This window comes from Nuphar pumila, chromosome 10 (genome assembly GCF_984573655.1).
Source record: "Nuphar pumila chromosome 10, dmNupPumi1.hap1.1, whole genome shotgun sequence".
Classification (NCBI taxonomy): domain Eukaryota; kingdom Viridiplantae; phylum Streptophyta; class Magnoliopsida; order Nymphaeales; family Nymphaeaceae; genus Nuphar; species Nuphar pumila.
The window spans coordinates 15,972,027-15,992,279 of NC_143258.1; the positions used below are offsets into that span (position 1 = coordinate 15,972,027).

The 20,253-nt window shown below is 37.0% G+C and overlaps 1 protein-coding gene across 3 annotated transcripts in view; it reads right to left on the reverse strand.

The window, feature by feature from the left end:
- Positions 1–8,191, reverse strand: part of LOC149823503 (uncharacterized) — a 130,663-nt gene extending 122,472 nt beyond the window's left edge. For 2 of the 3 annotated variants that reach the window (XR_016434772.1, XM_090018887.1), the window contains exon 1: positions 7,646–8,064. Coding sequence is in view for 2 of the 3 variants with exons in the window: in XM_090018887.1 (XP_089875013.1) it covers positions 7,646–8,022 (377 nt within the window). In the remaining variant the exon portion in view is untranslated. Of the gene's footprint in view, positions 1–7,645 lie in introns of all 3 variants that reach the window. The other variant, XM_090018888.1, reaches the window with a different exon arrangement.
- Positions 8,192–20,253: the final 12,062 nt, after the last annotated feature.

The following is a 20,253-nucleotide window of genomic DNA, read 5'->3' on the forward strand; positions in this document are numbered from 1 at the left end:
TTTCACCACAGTGAATTTGGTTATTGTAGTTAACCCTACAATACACATTTTTTTTGTTTTATTGTAATTTTTATGATGGTACAACTTCTGTGTAAAAGAGTTTGTCGAAACGTGATCAATATATTGTTAAGAGAGGACATCCCACAACACTCCATTATAGAACCTTTCTTTCTTCAATCATGCATCTCCTTTTATCTTTCTCTCCTCTTCAGCATGAAAAGGATCCAAGATTAGAAACATTTATGATTCACACAAGTGTTTCATTGAGATGGCCTAAGTGAGGACATCGAAAAATTTGTGACAAAATGCAATATCTCAACAAAATATGGGTGAAACAATTGTGTCTATGCATACCTGATCAAATATGGGCAGATATTTCAACAGACTTCATAGGAGGGCTTCCCATCACATTTGAAAGAGATCTATTCTTATTACCAAAGCGTGCATAGTTTTCACCATAATCACATCATTATACATCAGTAACTGTGGCAAAGGTATTGCCTGGTTGTACATTTCATGACAGAAATGTGATTTCTATAAGCGAGTTATGATGAAATTTTTTGCTATTACAGGACACTCAATTGAACAAGTACAGTACATCCATAAACAAATGACCAGACTGAGGAGGTTAATCACTATTTGGAAAGTTAGTTACAATGTTTGGCAACAGACAAAACCAAAGAACTGTAGGATGGTGGCATGACACTGATAAAATATGTGTACTCATACACATATATGTATGTTGAAATATAATCCTTAAATGTACATATATATATATATTTATATATATATATATAAAGATACGTATACATATATATATGTATACGTATCTCTATTTATATATATATATATATATTATCTCTATTTTTATATATATATATATAAATATATATATTTTCTCTTCCTAAAATACCCTCAAGGGTATTCTTGTAATTTGTCATTTTACGCATATTCCAATTGGAATATGCATTGTAATATTTCTTTTATTTTCTGTTTTTTTATTTTTGGTTTTCGTATTCGTACCATATTGGGGGGCTCCCAATAGAGACGTTGGGAGCCCCCAACGGTCACAAATGTGACCGTTGGGGGCTCTCCAACGTCTCGTTTGGGAGCCCCCAAGGTGGTCCCTTTTTGTGCTTGTAAATAGGGGCTTTCCCCTTTGTATTCTTCACTCCAATAAGGAGCTTTTGCTCCATGTAATGGGTGTTACACCCTTATTTTCTTCAATGATATTAACTTATGCCTTATAGGCATTTTTGCCCCTTTGTGGGTTTATGTGTTAGCACATTATGTGCTTGTGTTTTCCCTTTAGTGGGTATATTCGCACTTCATGTGCATGTGTATTGGTTCATTATTGAACCCAATATATTCAAAGCCGCTTCTTTACATGGTATCAGAGCAAGGTTAAGATGGGGTTGTCTCCTGGTGCAACGGAAAGCGTGGTGCTCAAGAAATGGTAAGTATTCATTGTTCCTCTCCTTTTTAGAAGTTTTCGGTATGTATCTCTTTTCTTAACATATTATGCATTATGAAACTATTTTTCTTGCACATTTAGTGTTTTTGATAGTTGAATCATTTTCTTTCACATTTCGCGTGTTTGTATATTTTAAAATATCTCCTTTTAAATTTGGTAAATTTGTTTATTATAATTCTTGGTTATATATTTATCGATTCCTCATCACATATAATAGTAATTTATGTTTTGCAAAATTGTTTTTCAATTATGTGAGATTTATGATTTTTTCATAAGAATTTCGTGATTAACCTATAAGTTAACTTTTTATATAATTTCTTGCTAAATTAATGATCTTTGTTTAAAAACTCTTGTGTATGGTTTTTAGTGCATTTTTTTGTGATAACTTATATAATTCTTGTATAAGTTAATGATCTTTGCTAAATTTTTGATATAATTCTTGTATGAGAATTTCTCACATCTAAATCTTTGTAGTTTACTTTTTTATGAACCCTAAGTAGTTCTTGTTAATGATAAATATTTATGAACTCCTAAAAGTCTCTCAATGGTTTTGGTTTATTTAAAGAATTTTGAAAAATTATTTGTGATAAATATGTTGTATGAACCATTGTGTTCATTAGGAAAGATCTTTTAAAAATCTTCTCACACTATATAGAATGCATAGTGTATCTATTGCATCCTTTGGTATAAAAGATTTCATTAATTTTTTATTTTTCTTCTAATGATGCAACTTTATAAACATGTTTGTTTGTATTTTTCACATAAGGTTTCAAAACCTCTTGATTGTATCTCTAAGGATGCCTACATTGGCCATAATATGGTCTTCTTTGTCTTAAATTGCATTTATCAAGCATATAATTGCATAATTAAAGCTTGAGAGACTCAAGCATTTGTTCCTTTTTATGAAAGACATGCATTATTGCATGTTTGCCTTTATTACGCTTTTTGCGTATTTTGTTCAAGTGATTGTAAGAGTGTCTTCGTACACTTCTTTTATAAAATATTTATGCTTATATGCATATTGTCTATTCATAGACATTTTCACATGGTACTCTCTTTTCAATAAAGAGATGCTTTTATTGCCTTCTTTAGGGCTTGTGTTTGTTTTTATCCCTTAATGGACTTGTAAGATTGTTTCTTTTATCATTATAAATGTTTTTGCAATATCTTGGTACATGTTGTCCTAAATTTGCACATTTAAGATTATTGTCATTTTACATCTTGGTATACATATAATTGCAAATTATAAAGGCTTGATTTGTTTCTTGGATTATTCCAATTCCTTTCTCACACATGACATAGCTTAAATATTTCATGTTGTGTTTATTAAGTCTTTTTATAATAATCATGATTGAACATAATTTCGTATATATGCAACATTATTGTTATATGGCATATTGTTGTGATTAATTATGTTGGACCTTTGAGTCGGCCCTCTTTGTAAAATCACATATTTGGAAAATGTTTTCCCTAAGAGTTCATTGCCCTTTTATGGCATTTATCTTCTATCCATCACAAGGTATATGATGCATCAATCCTTTTTTATGGCCCTATTGTTATATTAGAGATAATTGTTAATGTGAGTTATGGGCACCTTGTGTTATGTCATTTTAGATTGTCCACTTGCCATATTATAGATGGTGATTGAGGTGAGTTATGGGTACCTTAGGACTCTAGAATGATTTGGTATATGATCTCTAATTATGAGTGTGTCACTCGTTTGATTTTGGTCATTGATCTTATGGATGCTCTTATTTATATATGTGATGGAAATATGGTGTTTTGAAACCTTAAATGTTTTAAGGTATATTAAAATCAAGGTTTTAGGGATTATTGCCCAACCTTTTATTGTTTATGAAACTTATGAGTGCATTTGCACATTTGTGATTTCGTGCTTTTGTGCACAAGTGTTCTTGGTGTGCGTATGTTCACACATTTATTCTCAAGAATATTGTTTTATCGGTTGTAGTATCTTGTTGAAGATACTTTTACATAGTTTATTCCAAAATATGGGTATTCTTTTTTGAAAAATATTGTTCTATTGATTCAAGGTTTTATTTATATGTTTGTCATTACAAGTTTTATTGCCTCAAAAGTCTTCTCCTTTTATAACTCATATCTAAGTGTCATCATATGTAGACAAGAATTTTATTACACCTTTGTGTGTTGGTAGCCCTTTGTTGGCTTTTGTTCTCTTGGTCTAGTAGTTGAACACACTTGTCTTGAGTGTTATTATATGTAGACAAGGCACGTTGATTGACACAATGGTGTGTGATTTTAGTCCAGGTTGGCATTTGTGTCCTTGTTCTAGTCGCTGAGATGTATGCCCATGGTTGGCTTCTTTCACTCAATTCAAGTGTCATTTTATGTAGACAATAGATGTATTGTGTTTTTAGCCCATGGTTGGCTTCATACTCTTGTTCTAATAGCTGAACATACTTGGTCTTGAGTGTATTTTTACGTAGACAAGAGATGTTTTTGGTCCATGTTGGCGTGTATTCTCTTGTTCTTATCGTTGATGCACTCATTTCAAGTATTATTACATGTAGACAAGAGGTTCTTTTGCACACCTTTGCGTGTGTCATTTGGCCTTTAATGGCATTATATTTATATTCTTGATCTAGTAGCTTATACACTTGATTTATGGGGTTTGGAGGACTAATGAAGTAGTTGCTTGTAGTGGATGAACTATTGTTGAAAGTTATGAAATTACATTCATTTTTTGCTTTCTTTTTACAAGTGAATCATATCTTTGATATGCATATTTTAAAATCAAATCAATATTTTGGCATTTAATCTATATATTAAGTGCTTATGGTTTTTTGGCCACTTTTTTATATGCAAAATGAGTTTTTTTGTCATTTGAGTGAGATTTTCCTAAAAGTGTGAGGTTCTCTACTCAAATAACACTCATTATTTTGCCTCTTAAATGGATTTAAAATCTTTTTGAAATCTTGTGCTTCATACACTCTTTTTATGCTCTTGAAGCATTTCCCTCTTGAAATCGCTTTCAAAGGAATTGCTAAAATCAATAACCCTTGTCTTTCTATACGTTTGGGGCATGTTCATTAATGTTTCTTTTAAGTGTTGATTCATTTCATGATAGTATATGCATATGCTCATTTTGGCCTTTTAGGCCCTCATTCAATGAAGTTTATATAACTTACGCCTCTTCGTAGGCTTCTTGTGGTGTCCCTTAGTGGACCATTGTGTTATTCCCCATTATGGGGTTGTGTTTGTCCAATGTTGGACCTTATAAATGCGTTATGCATTTTTGCAATTTGTTTCCGCCCACTATTTAACATGATATATGATTTTGAAACCTTGGTTTTCTAAATTTTATTTTCATGCTAAAGTAATTATCTTATCCTGTGCTTCAAATTTCTATGCATAAGTTATAATTTTGCACCTTGTTAGGAATGTTCCATTTGAGTAAAGTGCAAAGATATTTTTGTTTTTCGTATTCGTACCATATTGGGGGCCTCCCAATAGAGACGTTGGGAGCCCCCAACGGTCACAAATGTGACCGTTGGGGGCTCTCCAACGTCTCCTTTGGGAGCCCCCAAGGTGGTCCCTTTTTGTGCTTATAAATAGGGGCTTTCCCCTTTGTATTCTTCACTCCAATAAGGAGCTTTTGCTCCATGTAATGGGTGTTACACCCTTATTTTCTTCAATGATATTAACTTATGCCTTATAGGCATTTTTGCCCCTTTGTGGGTTTATGTGTTAGCACATTATGTGCTTGTGTTTTCCCTTTAGTGGGTATATTCGCACTTCATGTGCATGTGTATTGGTTCATTATTGAACCCAATATATTCAAAGCCGCTTCTTTACAGACACATCTTTCATTCATCCACAAAGATGACAACATAAACTGCCTTGGACAACCCCTTACGACTTTCAAGGTGAGTAAATGCAAATTAATTGGAAGTTGAGCTAGGAGATAGGGATTGGGAGCTTGCATTATGAAAAAAGGAAATCCAGTAGCAGCTCAACATGAAATGAAACACGCAGGTAAAAACAGATCAAAATGTTGTAGGTGATCCGGTATATCTGCACTTACAATTGTATAACAGGCATAACTGTGAGACACTCTCGCCTAGATTTCAGGGGCCATATAGAATCATTGGATAAATTGGACCTGTGGGTTGTTGATTAGACTTGCCAGAAAAATCCAAGACTGTCTTTCATGTTTCTTGTTTGAAGAGAAGTATAGAGGAGAAAAATTAAAATCATAGCACAAATAAACCTACCCACTATGGCATAGGATGGAGGATTCCAAGAAGAACCTCATGCAATTTGGGATAGTCGAATGGCTGAATGTCATAATAAAGCTGTCACAAAAGTGCTAGTTCATTGGAAAGGCATGGCTCTAGAAGTTGCCGCGTGAGAAATTTGACATAAACTTCAGCAAAATTTCCCTAACTTCCAATCCTGAGGAAGAGTTTGCTTTTTCATTTTTTGATAGTCAAGCTAGAAGATAGTCCCTGTGGGATTCGAACCCGAGACCCCTTGATTATGATAGTACGACCTTCGGCTGATGTGGTTGCTTTATTAAGGTGGTGGAAATGATAAGGTGTTTGTGCGAGTAGAAATAGAAATTTTGCAGCAGTTAGAGAGCAGACAAATACAGTCGTTGCCCTGAAGTAGCTGGAAAGAATACTAAGGTGATTGTTGCCCTTCCATCATTATTGGAATGGTCTGGGCAGGCCTATGAACAGTCCCCTTTCTTGAATGTGAAACAAAACATATATATAGGGTAATACATCCATGCTAAATATGGCACGGTGCTAAATGAATCATTTTATTGGATTTCCGGTGGTTTTTTCAAAATTCTGACCGTACAGATGTGTTCAGCATGATTGATTTACTAGAAATTGACACTTGGATCATGCATTTTTTATGAAAAAAAATAGTATTTAGAACATCAAAAATTTATGAACATTGTAGGTTGTTGACTTTTGAAACCTTATAAAAACCTATCCATGCATCGGAATCAAATTCTCCAAGAACTAATTCCTATAAAAACAAGCATATAGATCACATCTGTAAGGTCAGAAATTTGAAAAAAAAAATGAAAATCAAATAGCATGTTTCATTTAGAATCGTGCCCATTTAGCACGGATGTATTACCCTATATATATATATATATATATATATATATATATATATATATATATATATATATATATGAAAATCTACCCATAGAATTTTCAGCATTTTTTCGAAATTCTGACCTTACAGATGTGTTCAGCATGATTGATTTACTAGAAATAGACACTTGGATCATGCATTTTGGATGAAAAAAATGGTATTTGCAGCCTTGAAAATTTATGAAATTGTAGGCCGTTGATTTTTGAAACCTTATAAAAACATATCCATGCATCTGAATCAAATGCTCCAAGAACCGATTCCTATAAAAACAAGTGCATAGATCACATCTGTAAGGTCCGAATTTCCATAAAACACAGAAAATCAGATAAATGTTTCTTAGTGGGCAGGTTTGGGAGGTTTTTTATTGGGTAGTTTTTCATATATATATATATATATATATATATATATATATATATATATATATATATATATATATATATATATATATATATATATATATATATATATATATATAAGGAAGTAGAAGGAGAAGGAAGAGATGTCCATCATCTTATCCTGTGATTGAGCTTGTGCTCCATAGTCCTCAAAAAGAGGACAATATCTTGTCTGAATTTTCTTCAACAAAAATATTTTTCTTCAATTGGTGCAATTGGTGTTGGATCTTATGATCGTTTGGTTGATGTCCACAAAGCAACCCCCCCAACTTATCCCTTATTTTCTGAGTAAGTGGGTGCATTAGTATCCGGACAATCGAAAAGAAGTGAAGACCCAATTCCGCATGAAACAAATGCATTCCGGCGATCGCAAAATGCCGATCAAAATCGATTTCAGCTTCTTGTACGAAGAGAGAAAACATCCATCTACAAAAAAAGAAAAAAACGGAGAAATTTTGACCACCGTCTGCCGAAAACTGAAATGGACACAAATCACAGCCAGAACCACGACGCGACAAAGAAAGGAAACAAGCCAGAAGAAGGAAAGACATAAACACCGATTTGTTGAGAATCCAAAAAAAAATAGCGGTACAAGAAGGGAATGGAGTGGATGGAGGGGGACCTGGGGACGCCCTGGTGGAGTTGGAGCTGGGCATCGTGAGCGCCAAACTCCTGGCCGTCTTGGGATGGCTCGATCACCTGACCGAACTCTCCGAAATTCTCGGGCGTTGCGTCGATGGCCTTCAACCTCCGGACGGCCTGCTCGGGTTGGGCGTTCATTCCTCTCTTACTGGAGACGCAAAAGGATGAGCGGAGTCGAGAACGAGATGGAAACCCCAAACTCTGTTTACGAGCGAACGATCTTCTGCCTCGATCGCACCCCCACCACCACCGTTTGCTGCGATAGGCGACCACCGACAACCCTTTTGTGTTGAAAAGAGTCTCCCGGCACCTACAGTTCACGAGACTCGTCCCAAACGAACGGCACTGAGATTGCATTTCATTTGCTCGTCCAGCAGTTTCTCTAAGAGGATAAGTGCTGTGTGTGCCACGGCATCTATCTATCTGCTGCTACGTTTGAGCCTACAAGCCATAGGTCCAGCACGGTTCGGGACGGATGCACATGAAAGTCGGCAAACTGCCTCCTTGAGCTCGACAAGAGCCTTCTAAGGAAATTCTTTTTCAAGGGGGGTAATCGTTTGCATAGCATATGTCACACGGATACTCCATTTTGACAGACCTTTTGGATTCTCTGGTTGCACTGTAAACTTCATAACAATTATCCGTATCTACAGCCGTATCCGTGTGACATAGCATATAGCGGCTCACCTACTTCCATTTTACGTTTAGTCGCATTAGGTTTAAAATATTCAAGATAATAGTCAGTGCAGTTACTTTTATCCTCCATCTACGTCCTTGTCACTTAAAATTAGTTATACGGAGCATTAGACATCCAAACGATCCAGAGATATACCTACCTTTTTTTTTCGAATAAGCAAACTTGGGTTAATCAGACCCCCACTAATTATACATCCGTACCATGTGTTTTGAACTTGCAACCTCCCAACACAAGGTGGCAATAACTAATTGCTCATAGCAACAAGCGGAGCCCCTTATTGGTATCTACTCTTTCTTTTAAAAATAAAAAATTTTGAAGTTGATGGGATGTCGCTCGTGCAAGCCAAAGTCATTTCTTCTCTACTACCGATAAAGGACAACTTTTGCAAAACTTGGGTTCAAATTTAAGAGAGACCCTTTTTGTGTATCATATCTCTTAAACTTTGAAAATCTAGGAAAATAAAATAAAAAAACAACTATATTGTATAACTAATATGACCTATTTTTTTCAATTACCTTAGAATTTTTGAAAATATGCTTTGTGTCCAAAACCATAAATAGACAACTTTTTAGGACATTTTTACATTTTGCACAAGCGAACCTCACTAAGTTCGCCCCATATATCGTTCCCCACATCAGCTAAGACAAAACCTCCCTTAAATGTATATTCGTATATATTTTTTCGTGATCCTTAAAAAAATGCCCGAAAAATATGTTATTTGTGTGATCTTTTCTGTTAATTGTATATGGCCCAAATGGATCAGATCCAAGAATCATTCTTCACATAACCCACTCCAAATATAAATGGAGTCACTGCCATAGATCGGGATCCAAATTCCACTGAGAATGGGATGAGGCAGACGACATTCCGTCCGTCTACCACGTTCAATATATAGTGTAATTGTCGATCCACCTCCCCCCTTGTTACAAAATGAACACGAACAGAGGGGACGAAAAAAAAATGTGCATTGATGGGTGCACCAAAAATGAACAGGAATAGTACTCTCTCCTTCATAGCGCTCAAACTCGAAAAACCGGGGTTTCTTGCTGCCCTTTTGCAACTTTTCTGATGATGGGTGATCTTCCTTGGAGAGAAAAAATGCAGCATTTGCTTCTTCTTTTTTCCTTTCCGAAGTTATTTAAGGTTCTATAAAAATATATATATTTTGAGTTTTTGTTTTTCTGGTTGGGAAAAGTTTTCATGGTTTTATTCATCTTTAAATTTATGTTATTTTTCCTCATGGTGGGTATTTGTTGTCTCATCAAAAACCTGAGTTGTTTCATCTTTCTTTCTTGTGTCCCCATGGCGGATAAACCTTCTCCTCCCCATCCACAATTGCTCTTTCTTCTCACAGTTTTCTCCCTCTCTATGTCACTTCTGATGGGTTGGTTCTGTTTTGTGAGGAGGATCTCTTTTGTGGCACTGCAAAAATTCCATGGTTGATGTTTTCATAATACATGTTAGCTTAGCGTTCTCTCTTCAAGGTTAAAACAATCAGAGAAGGTTCCCTCCATAGTGATTCTTTCTTTCACTTTTATTTTTCTCGAAGAATAAATTTTCCCTTTCATTATAACCGGGTGTTTGTTCTGGGTTTCAGTATAATAGGGTATTCTTAATATTTTGGGATATGTTTGAGGTCATGTGCTTTTCTCAATATCTTCGCTTTTTCTTCCCTAACCTTTTTTTTTTTCATAGCAAAAATCCATATTCAGAGCAAAAATTCATATTATGGCAAAAATCCAATTTGAGATACATATTTGGAGCAAAAAATTATATTCGGAGTAAAAATCAAATTTGAGATCCATATTTGGGGCAAAAATCCAATTCCAAATTCATATTCATGGCCAAAATTCATGATTTTAGATATAATTTCATAATTGGATCCATATCCGATCATAAAACATAATAAACTTCTTAAAACATATAAAACGGTAGACAAATGTAAACACCCCAAATTTTCACTCACCTCCCCGACATCTCCACCAAACATCATCATCCAGCCTCTGAAATCGCTGGAGGGCAAAATGGTCATTTTCTGAGCTCGGACCTTGCAAAAGTCCAAATTTCATCTGCAACTCTCAAATTTTCTCTATTTTTATCTCAGATGTTCAAGATTTTACTCCTGACAGGAGACAGACATCTCCAAAGTCTTGATTCAAGATTGCATTTCATAAGACATGACATTGCATATCATTGCATGAGCATTTCAAATCACTGCACGGCACAACATGTCATTTCGAGGTCCAGAACTCTCGATTTCAAAATCTTCAATCCAGATTAGAATTTTAACTCTTTTCAAAATTGATTTCAAAACCCTGGGTCTTCAAAATTATCATTTTTTCTCATTTTACCCCCAGGACTCTGAATTTCAAAATATTTCCTCAGGAAAACCATCTCGATAGTTTTCAATATGGATTTCAGTCACTTCACCTCAGATTTTGCCCCTTTTTACAATTTCAAATATCCTCCTTTTACAAAATCGCCCTACAAGGGCCAACTCTTTCCAAAATTCCTGTTTTGCCCATTAGTCCAGATTTTATAAAAATTCCAAAAAGAGGTTTTGTGGTTTTATCCTTATTTCAATAAAGAAGCAATGTGGGACCCACACTGAGGTGGTGTCACACAAGCTTTCCTTTTGAAAAATTTGAATTTTGAGAAAAACCCAAAAATATAGGAGCCTTGTCCCCTGGATTGGTGCCACTTGTCATTTCTCTCTCCTCCCATTTCCATGCCAAGTGTCAGTGTGGGGCTACCTTCAGAAGCCGCCACATGTCATCCCATTTATCTGCCATGTGTCACCCTATCCATCCTGCGCCATGTGTCATTTCAAAGACTACCAGGAGATGCCAAGTGTCATAGGTTGTCCTGTCTAGAAAAAGTGGAGTTTGTCTCCTCTGAGGTGGCGCCACTTGAAGTGTGTCTCCTGCAGGGGACACGTGTCAACCTCTCCCTCCTTCTAGAAAAGTAGCCTGACACATGTCTCTCCCTACTTTTCTCAAAAAAGTAGGAGACATGTGTCACTCATAAATTCCTACAGAAAAAGTAGGCTTGTCTCCTCTGAGGTGGCGCCATCTGGAGTGTCTCCTGCAGAGGACACATGGCAAGCTCTCATTTCCTCAGAAAAACAAGTGTCATGTGTCATTTTCTGCTTTCTTCAGAAAAGCTAGAATTCAAATATTCAAAAATTCCCATAGGTGGCGAAAATCAAGAACTCCTACCTTTTTCATCCTGTCTGAGATGGCGTCACATGGCTTGGCCCACCTTCTCTCCCCTCTACCACGTGTCATTCTCTGCTTCTTTCAGAAAAAGTAGAGGACACATGTCTTCTCCCTACCTCTTTCAGAAAAGTAGGAGACACATGTCACTCCTGGCCTTCTTCAGAAAAAGCAAACCATTTAAAATTCAAACAGGGCACTAGGTGGCGAAAATCCAGAGCTCTGATTTCCCAGATGGCCTATGAGAGCGCCACATGTCCCTTCCCTCTTTTTCCTCCCTCTTGCCACATGGCATTGTAGGAGCCACCCTGAGGTGGCGCCACATGTCCATCCTCCATTCCTCCAGGGCCAACCTCCATTTGAATTTCAAACTTCCCCCTGAGGTGGCGCCATTTGAGAAAGCCTCTCCAGACATCTGACACTTGTCCGCCACATGTCCAGATCTCCTTTCTCCAGAAAAGGTAGAATTCAAATTCCTATGAGGTGGCGCCTTCTGAGCCCACTGCTCTGACCTTCTGACATGTGTCAAACACCTTTTGAGGTGGCACCATTCCAGGACTCCACTTGGCTCCATTTTTATTTTTTATTTTATTTTTAATAAAGGTAGCCCACCATGAGGTGGCGCCACCTGAAGACTCCCTACAAAAAGTGAATTTGAAATTCAAACTCCAAGAGAGGACCCTCTGAGGTGGCGTCTTCTGGGAGTTCCCTGCAGAGAGAATCAAGCAAACTTTTGAAAAATTCCAAATTCCCCCTGCTGAGGTGTCTCACCCACAAAATTTCCATTTTTTTTATTTTTCTCAAAAATTAAAACACCTTTTGAGGTGGCGCCACCTGAGGGCTCCCTGCAAAAGACAAATTCGAATTTCAAACCCCTCAGATGACACCCCCTGAGATGGCGCCACATGGAGGGCTCAGATTGAACCTGTTTGAATTTCAAAAATTTTCAGAAAAGTTATAAAAACAAGGGTTCACGCCCAGCCTAAAGGGAGATCAATTTTTTTTAACTCTTGTGAACTTGGAAAATCCGACCTAGCCTTTCTAACATCTGATTTGGAGCCTTGGAAATCGTGCCCTCTTTGGCGCATTGAAGAAGGTCGAGTAAAGCTCGTGCTGTGGCGAATTCGATTCCAACAGAGCTCGATTTTGGTGAACCATCCGAAGCCCGGAGCGAAGGACGAATGAAGCTCGTGATAGCCGCCCCTTTCGCAAGCTCCTACGCTGCCTAACGAAGCAAGGTGCACCTCTTTTCCTCTTGATTTGATTTCATAATTCGATTCGGGAGTCGTTTGAAGAAAGAGCTCATCCGAGAGATGGATTGAGCTATTCTCATAAAACGACATACATAAAAATATTCAATTATGCTTCCTTGATGATTTTTATCATTCATGCATTTATCTAGATTTAATTTGCATTTTATTTCGTTTATTTAGCACATTTCATGAATTAATTAGGATTAATTTAGGATTTATTTCAATTCTGCTCATTTTCAGTAGTTCTCTGTTTTTGTCAGTCAGTCCACACGTAATTTCATGCATTTATTTTTTATTAAAAATCCCCAAAAAAATCACGGAATGCGCCCTTAGGTGTCCTTGAAATTTTGCCAAAAATTCGGAGGTATTTGAATTTGTTTACTGCGGTAAACATTCAAAATGGCAAGTCAAGTTTTGTTACCCGAGATACGTTTTGAAAATCATTTGCCAACTTGTAAAATCGAGATATCCCTCATGGAAGATCCGATTTTAGATCCGAAAGCTGTTCTGAACTCGGGAGAATGTCTAGTTTTTAATATGATTTTCTCAGATTTTTATGATTTTTTTTAATGTCTGACAAAAATCTGAGATGTCGGTACACGTGTCAGAGCCTAATTTGGGCCTCTGAGATCTTGGATCGACTTAGGGCTATGTTTTCTCTTTGTGTGTAGCTCCAAATCCGAAACTGTAAAAAATGAAAGTGGTGTACGAGATGTCCTCTGTTTGAATCTGAAAGCCTGTAATTTTTAAAACAGTGTTGACCCCTGCTTCGGATTTTTCTTGTCAGCCCCCTGTTTTGCTACATTTGTCTGTTCTGTTAGTTTAGGCAGGAATAGTTATATTTTTATCTGTGTTTCCGTTAATCAAATGCCGAATTCATAAACATGAAAGTTGTTCATGTAGATGTCGTGCATAACTCTGATTAATTTCATAAATTTCCATATCCGTTTTGTATTTCTTTAGCATTTTTCATCAGATTAGTGTGATTTTTACCTCTGTCCGAACTAAATCTCTGTTATTGAACTCACCATGGCTCAAATCCCGAGGCTATAAAAACCAAAAATGTTCCATTTCAGGGCTTTTAGCAGTCTGCAAAATATCAGAAATTTCCATGGTGTAAATCTTGCGTTATCATATTAAACATTGTATTTGGTTCGGATCCATAGGCAAAATCCATCATTTTAGGACTTTCTTTGAATTGTAGCATTTAAATCATATCATTTCGTGATTTTTAGCATTCTAGGATGTTTATCAGAGTAAGTAGATGCTTCATACCGAATTTGGTGCAATTTGAAATCCATTTTAGGTTCGGATCATCCATAATACCAAAACAGGGTCCCGCAGGACCCAGATCCAAGCGAAAAACAAGCGAAATTCGTTATTTTGAGTAAATTGCAAAATGCCAAATTCTGATTTTACAGTCCTAATGTGTTTAGCAGCATGTCATACTGCATTTCATCATCATTGAATTCAATTTGAATTTCGAAATCCCAATTTTACTAAGTTTTCCTTCAAAAAACCCTGATTTTAAAGGTGTAACTTTAATTTTAGGGGTATTTTGGTCATTTTGACCCCAATTCCGAATTTCAAACTGTTTTCCACTGAATTCCCTGCATTTACATCATTTCAAATATCAAGGAAGCATGATCATAGGGTTTATATCCAATTAAATCCAATAATTTCATAATATTATTGGAAAATCTTGGAAAAACCCACATATTTGAGCTAACTTTATTTCAAGCTTGGCAGGGACATTCCAAAGAAGGAGCTGAAGTCTGCAAATTTCTTTTATTTCCTTTATTTAGTGATGTAATAATGTAAATTTTGGAATAAGTGATTTAATTTCCTGCTTAGACTAGGATGCATATCATATAGTTTGATTTTATGCAATATCATGTTTCTATGATTCATGCATTTTATTTCAAAAGCACTATGGATGTTCACGAATGGCACGTGCACCAACTCTTAGGGAGTTGATGGACTCGGTGGGATCCATATTTACGGCCCTAGTCGGAATATGGACGAGACCCAGATCTATCATCTTTCTACTAGTCACATTGAGCCTACACTCTTAGGCTATCTTAAAATGCACATCATATTTCCAATATTTTCAAAGTATTGTGCATTAAATCAATTAAACTCTGAACATATTCATGGCCACAGTCAGAATATGTGAAGGATTTATTTGGACTTAATGCACATTTTCCAACAAATTTCTTAGAAAATCTTTCAAAGTGCATTCATACATTCATATCATTTGCATCATGAAATTATTGGTTTTCCCATGATTTTCTTAAGAAAACTTCGTTCTCAAGAAATCGATTTCTCAAGAAACTCTGAGTATTTTCCAAAATCAGTTTTCCCAAGTCAAGTTTTCATAGTTTTCCATGGAAACCAGTTTCTCAAGAGACTTCTAAAATTTCTGAAGTTGGATTTCCAAAATCCAAGTTTCCTTCGTTTTTCCCTGGAAAATGATATTTTCTTAAGAGATTCAAAAGAGTTTTCCAATCTTTCTCAAAGATCAAAATCGATTTCCAAGTATTTCAAGGGTAAAATTCCCAGGATCTCAATTTCCCAAGTTTTGAATTTCCTTCTCCAATGAGTTTTCCTATAAATTTTCCACCATTTTCCTAAGAAAATTTTCAAAGTCCGAGTTTTCCTGAGAAGTGTTTCCCTTTTCAAATGTTCACCTTTTTCTCAAGAATCACTTCTATTTTCCCAGGATTTTCATCTATTCATGATTTTCCCAAAATTTCATAAGTTTTCTCGAGATTTCAAACCCTTTTCATCCGAGTTTCCTGAGAAATTGACTTTCATCTTTTTCCTGAGAGAATCTTTTCAACTCCAAATATTTTCCAAGCATACATCATGTTTTCCCAAGCTGCATTTTCCCAAAACCTCATAGCACATGCCTGAATTCTCTGTGCATTTAGGATAGAACATAACTTCGATAATTTAACTAAGTCAAGCATAGTTTTGGTCCTTGGTTCGATTACCCCTGTTAAAGGCGGCAGGAACGGTCGAACCTCGTACCGACAGGTCGAGCCCCATCCCATGGATTTTCCCGCAATTTTCAAAACGGAGGCGAGTATTTCAAAATAATTTTTCCAAAATCCGGTCAAGTTTGAAGCGCGAAATCGTTTCTCCCTCTTTCTCTTCCGCAAGGAAGGGAAGACGGGGAAAAATATCGCGACGAAAACAGGTTTGGCGACCGTGATGGGACCTGTCCTCGTCTGACCTAAATTATGCTTGACTTAGTTTAATTATCAAAATTATGTTCACTAAATGTCAGCTCTTTACTTTCAATATCATGTGAGCCTAGGAGCCTAGATTCTGACCTAGCTGACATTGATTGCATATAGTTTAGGCATGGTTTGGTAGGACCATATTGAGGAGAAATTTTCATGCTCACATAGACTTAGGTCTAAATACAACTCTCCTCAGTTTAGGATCTGAATGCAAACATTGTATGCTTCTTCAAAGATTTTTAAAAGTCTATCTCTCTAGGACTTAGAGCCCTCTATTTCTTGCATGTGATCATTTTTTCAAAACCTCAATTACCTATCATTACCCGGTCTTCACGTTGCTGGGCTCTCTTCCAGAACCATAGTTCGGGACAGAGCCTCACAACTGGGCCAACTATTTGGGTTAACACCCCCCTACCACGTACCGCGGGCCACAGTCCGAAGTATATCGGTAGGCGCTCAAGGATGTTGGAAAACCTTACCTTAGAACCGGAGTTGAAATTCTATGCCACGTACCTCGGATTTCAATTCGGGTATATCGGCATAACTGGATTGGACAAAGATGATCTGAACTTAGAGTTAGGATTAAGGTCCTACAGCTGTTTTCAAAATGATGCATCTAGAGTCAGCTTTTTAGGGAGTGCTGAATGTGCATAAATGTTTATGCAGGATGTGAGTTTGTATGCTACTTTTATTTCTCTCATATTTTTTTCAAAAATATCTTTCCAAATATCCATATTCTCATATTTTCCTTTATTTTCTAAAACCCTGGATGGTTTTTCCCAAATATCCCTTTTCTTCCAAAACTCCAGGTGATTTTTCATTCTCCCTTTCTACTGGATCTCGAATTTCCAGCTGCATTTTTATCCTGCCTGCAATTTTTCAAAATCATATGTTTTCTCTCATTGGATTTTCGATCTTGTTGTTTACTTGCAAAATTCTTCACCGCATTTTCCTCGTGCATACCTTGATTATTGTGGCGGAAACTGTTTACCCACTCGCCTTCTCCTTATTCTAAATCTGTTTGCGGATTGTTTTTCCAAAAGATATCTCTTTCCTTCAAAAATGGTGTTTTACTCGTGGTTGACGACCTCGCCTAGGTAACAAGGCACATTTTCTGTTGTTTATTTCTCTTATAAAGAATGACAACACAATTGTCATAATCCTTATGACAACTCACTCCCTAGTAATGGGATAATCTTCCAATGGTCTACCATATTTTCTTCAATATTTCCTTCCAAAAATCCAAAAAAATTTCCTCAAAATTTGATCTTATCTTTGCCCTGCAGAGTCCTGCATAGAAAGAGAAAGAGAGAGAATACAAGAAAGCATTCACAACATTTGATGGTTCAGACAAGGTCAGGGAAGAAGACCGCACCAATTCAGCGTATCAGCTACTCATCAACATCAGAAGGAGAGATGAATTCGCCAAGGTCAGACAAAGACCAAGAGCAGCCAGAAGATGACGGTATCGACCCTCAGATGTATGCGATGTTTCAGAAAATGATGAAAAGGATGATGAGTGAGCAGGCTGGCACCAGCTCAGACAAAAATCCATTCAGTCAGAGAATTAGAGATCGTGTGGCCAAGAGGTCAACCAAGTCCTCTGAGGAGAATGTTCAAGATACTTCAGACGAAGATGATACCGATGAAGAATATGAGGTGCCTCCGGCATTTCAGAAATGTGGCCAAAGGAGGAGTCACAAATCAAAAAGTCGGGTCGCAGAAGAGCCCCTACAAGCACAATTCAGGGAAATGGCCAGAGTGGTCAAGGATCTGCAAGCCCGCGACAAGGGCAAGAAAGTCTTCACCAGCGAGGACTTCTATGATGGCTTAGAAGGAGACGAAGATCTGGAGAATCTTCCCCGAAAATTCATCAAGTTCGATGGTTCTGGCGACCCAAAAGCCCATCTTGCCATGTTCTTCGCTGAATGCTCTAGGTTCAAAAGAGACAATAGAGCACTGTTCTTATGCTTTCCTCGCAGCCTGGAAGGAGTCGCATCCAAATGGTACGCGGAACATGTCAATCCTATAGAACTGAAAGAGTTCGACAAAGTCGTGAATTTGTTCGTTGAACGATTCTTGTTCAATACTGAAGCGCTCCCAACATTGAGCCATCTCTGCAATCTAAGGCAGAATGAAAATGAAAAGGCAAGGGACTTCATTCGCAGATGGAGAGAGACCTGCAACAAAATGAGGGATCCTATATCAGAAAGGCATGCTTTATCCTTAATCCTCAACAATTTTTCGCAACCTCTGAGAGGATTAATCTCTACCTCACCCTCCAAGTCTTTCGTTGAACTCATTGAACGAGCTGAATGGCTCGAAATGGGAATAGAGAATGGAGTCTATGAAGGCCTTACCATTGCAAGAAACAGTCAAGATGCCAAAAAGAAGGCTCACTTCACTTTTGCAGCTAAATCTTTCAATAATAGCAAAGGCAACAAGAATGATCATGGCAACAGTTTGGAGGGAATCAAAAAACAAAAGGGGAAGGACATCAACAGTGATAAACCTCTCCAATCCAGCCCTCAGCATCAAAAGAAAGATCAGGAAAAATCAAAGCGCAAGGACTGGAGAACTGATCGAGAATTCACCCCTCTGGATCAGACACTCGAGAGTATCCTCGAGTATATGCTTGAGAAAGACCTTGTCCGGTTGCCTAAAGCTGCTGATCCTCCAGCAATTATGGGCAGATTCAAAGAACAATTTTGCAAGTTTCATCGAGCAGTAGGGCATGATACAGAAAACTGCTTCGTCCTTAAGAACATTGTTCAAGACTGCATTGACAAGAAGCTCCTCGTTGAAGATGAAAAGGAAGACTAGTCATCCTGACAAAGATTTTTTCTACAATCATTCAAGAAGATGACAATGCCAACAATTTCCCATTTCCCATCTTGCTTTTTCAAAAAGAATAATGTAATCCCATTCTCCTTCCTTGATTTTAAAGCATCAATAAAGTCATCGAATTTTTTTCAATAGCTTGGCGCCATCTTATTTGCTTCTTCTTCCTTTTCAAAATGTCTCTCTTGTGAGGAATGATCTTGAGGACGTATATTAGTCAAGAAGCTTGTCAATTATCCTTTTTTTATTCAAAATTTTCCTCTCCAGTCACACTGGGGCATTTTTTTTTGAAAATTTATCTTTACCTTAAAACATCCTGTATGCAGGCAGGATAAACCAATCTCTCATTTTGCATATATATGCACTCATTTGCATTAATTCTGCATTCATTTGCATCAATTTGCATTTAATCATATTCATTTGCATTAAATTTACATCAACATTCCCCTTCAGGTTAAGGGATAAACCTGAATCATTTTCCATAATTCTTCAATTTCGACCTCCGGGTCATCCAATCTCCAATTTTTAAACTACCAAAATTCTCAATTTCGACCGCCAGGTCATCCAATTTCCATTCCCCGTTCAGGATAAGGGATAATCCTGAAACCATTCATAGAAGCGATTCAACTCTCTATAATGGTCCTTGTTCTTCATTGAACTGATAGTGTTCCAAACGAACTGATAGTCGTTCTTCATTGAACTGATAGTGTTCCTAACGAACTGATAGTCGTTCTTCACTGAACTGATAGTGTTCCAAGCGAACTGATAGTCGTTCCAAACGAACTGATAGTCGTTCTTCACTGAACTGATAGTGTTCCAAGCGAACTGATAGTCGTTCTTCACTGAACTGATAGTGTTCCAAGCGAACTGATAGTCGTTCCAAGCGAACTGATAGTCGTTCCAAACGAACTGATAGTCGTTCTTCATTGAACTGATAGTGTTCCAAGTGAACTGATAGTCGTTCTTCATTGAACTGATATTGTTCCCAGTGAACTGATAGTCGTTCTTCATCGAACTGATAGTGTTCCAAGTGAACTGATAGTCGTTCTTCATTGAACTGATATTGTTCCCAGTGAACTGATAGTCGTTCTTCATCGAACTGATAGTGTTCCAAGTGAACTGATAGTTGTTCTTCATCGAACTGATAGTGTTCCAACCAAACTGATAGTGTTCCAAGTGAACTGATAGTCGTTCTTCATTGAACTGATAGTGTTCAAGTGAACTGATAGTCGTTCTTCATTGAACTGATAGTGTTCCAAGTGAACTGATATTGTTCCAAGTGAACTGATAGTCGTTCTTCATTGAACTGATATTGTTCCCAGTGAACTGATAGT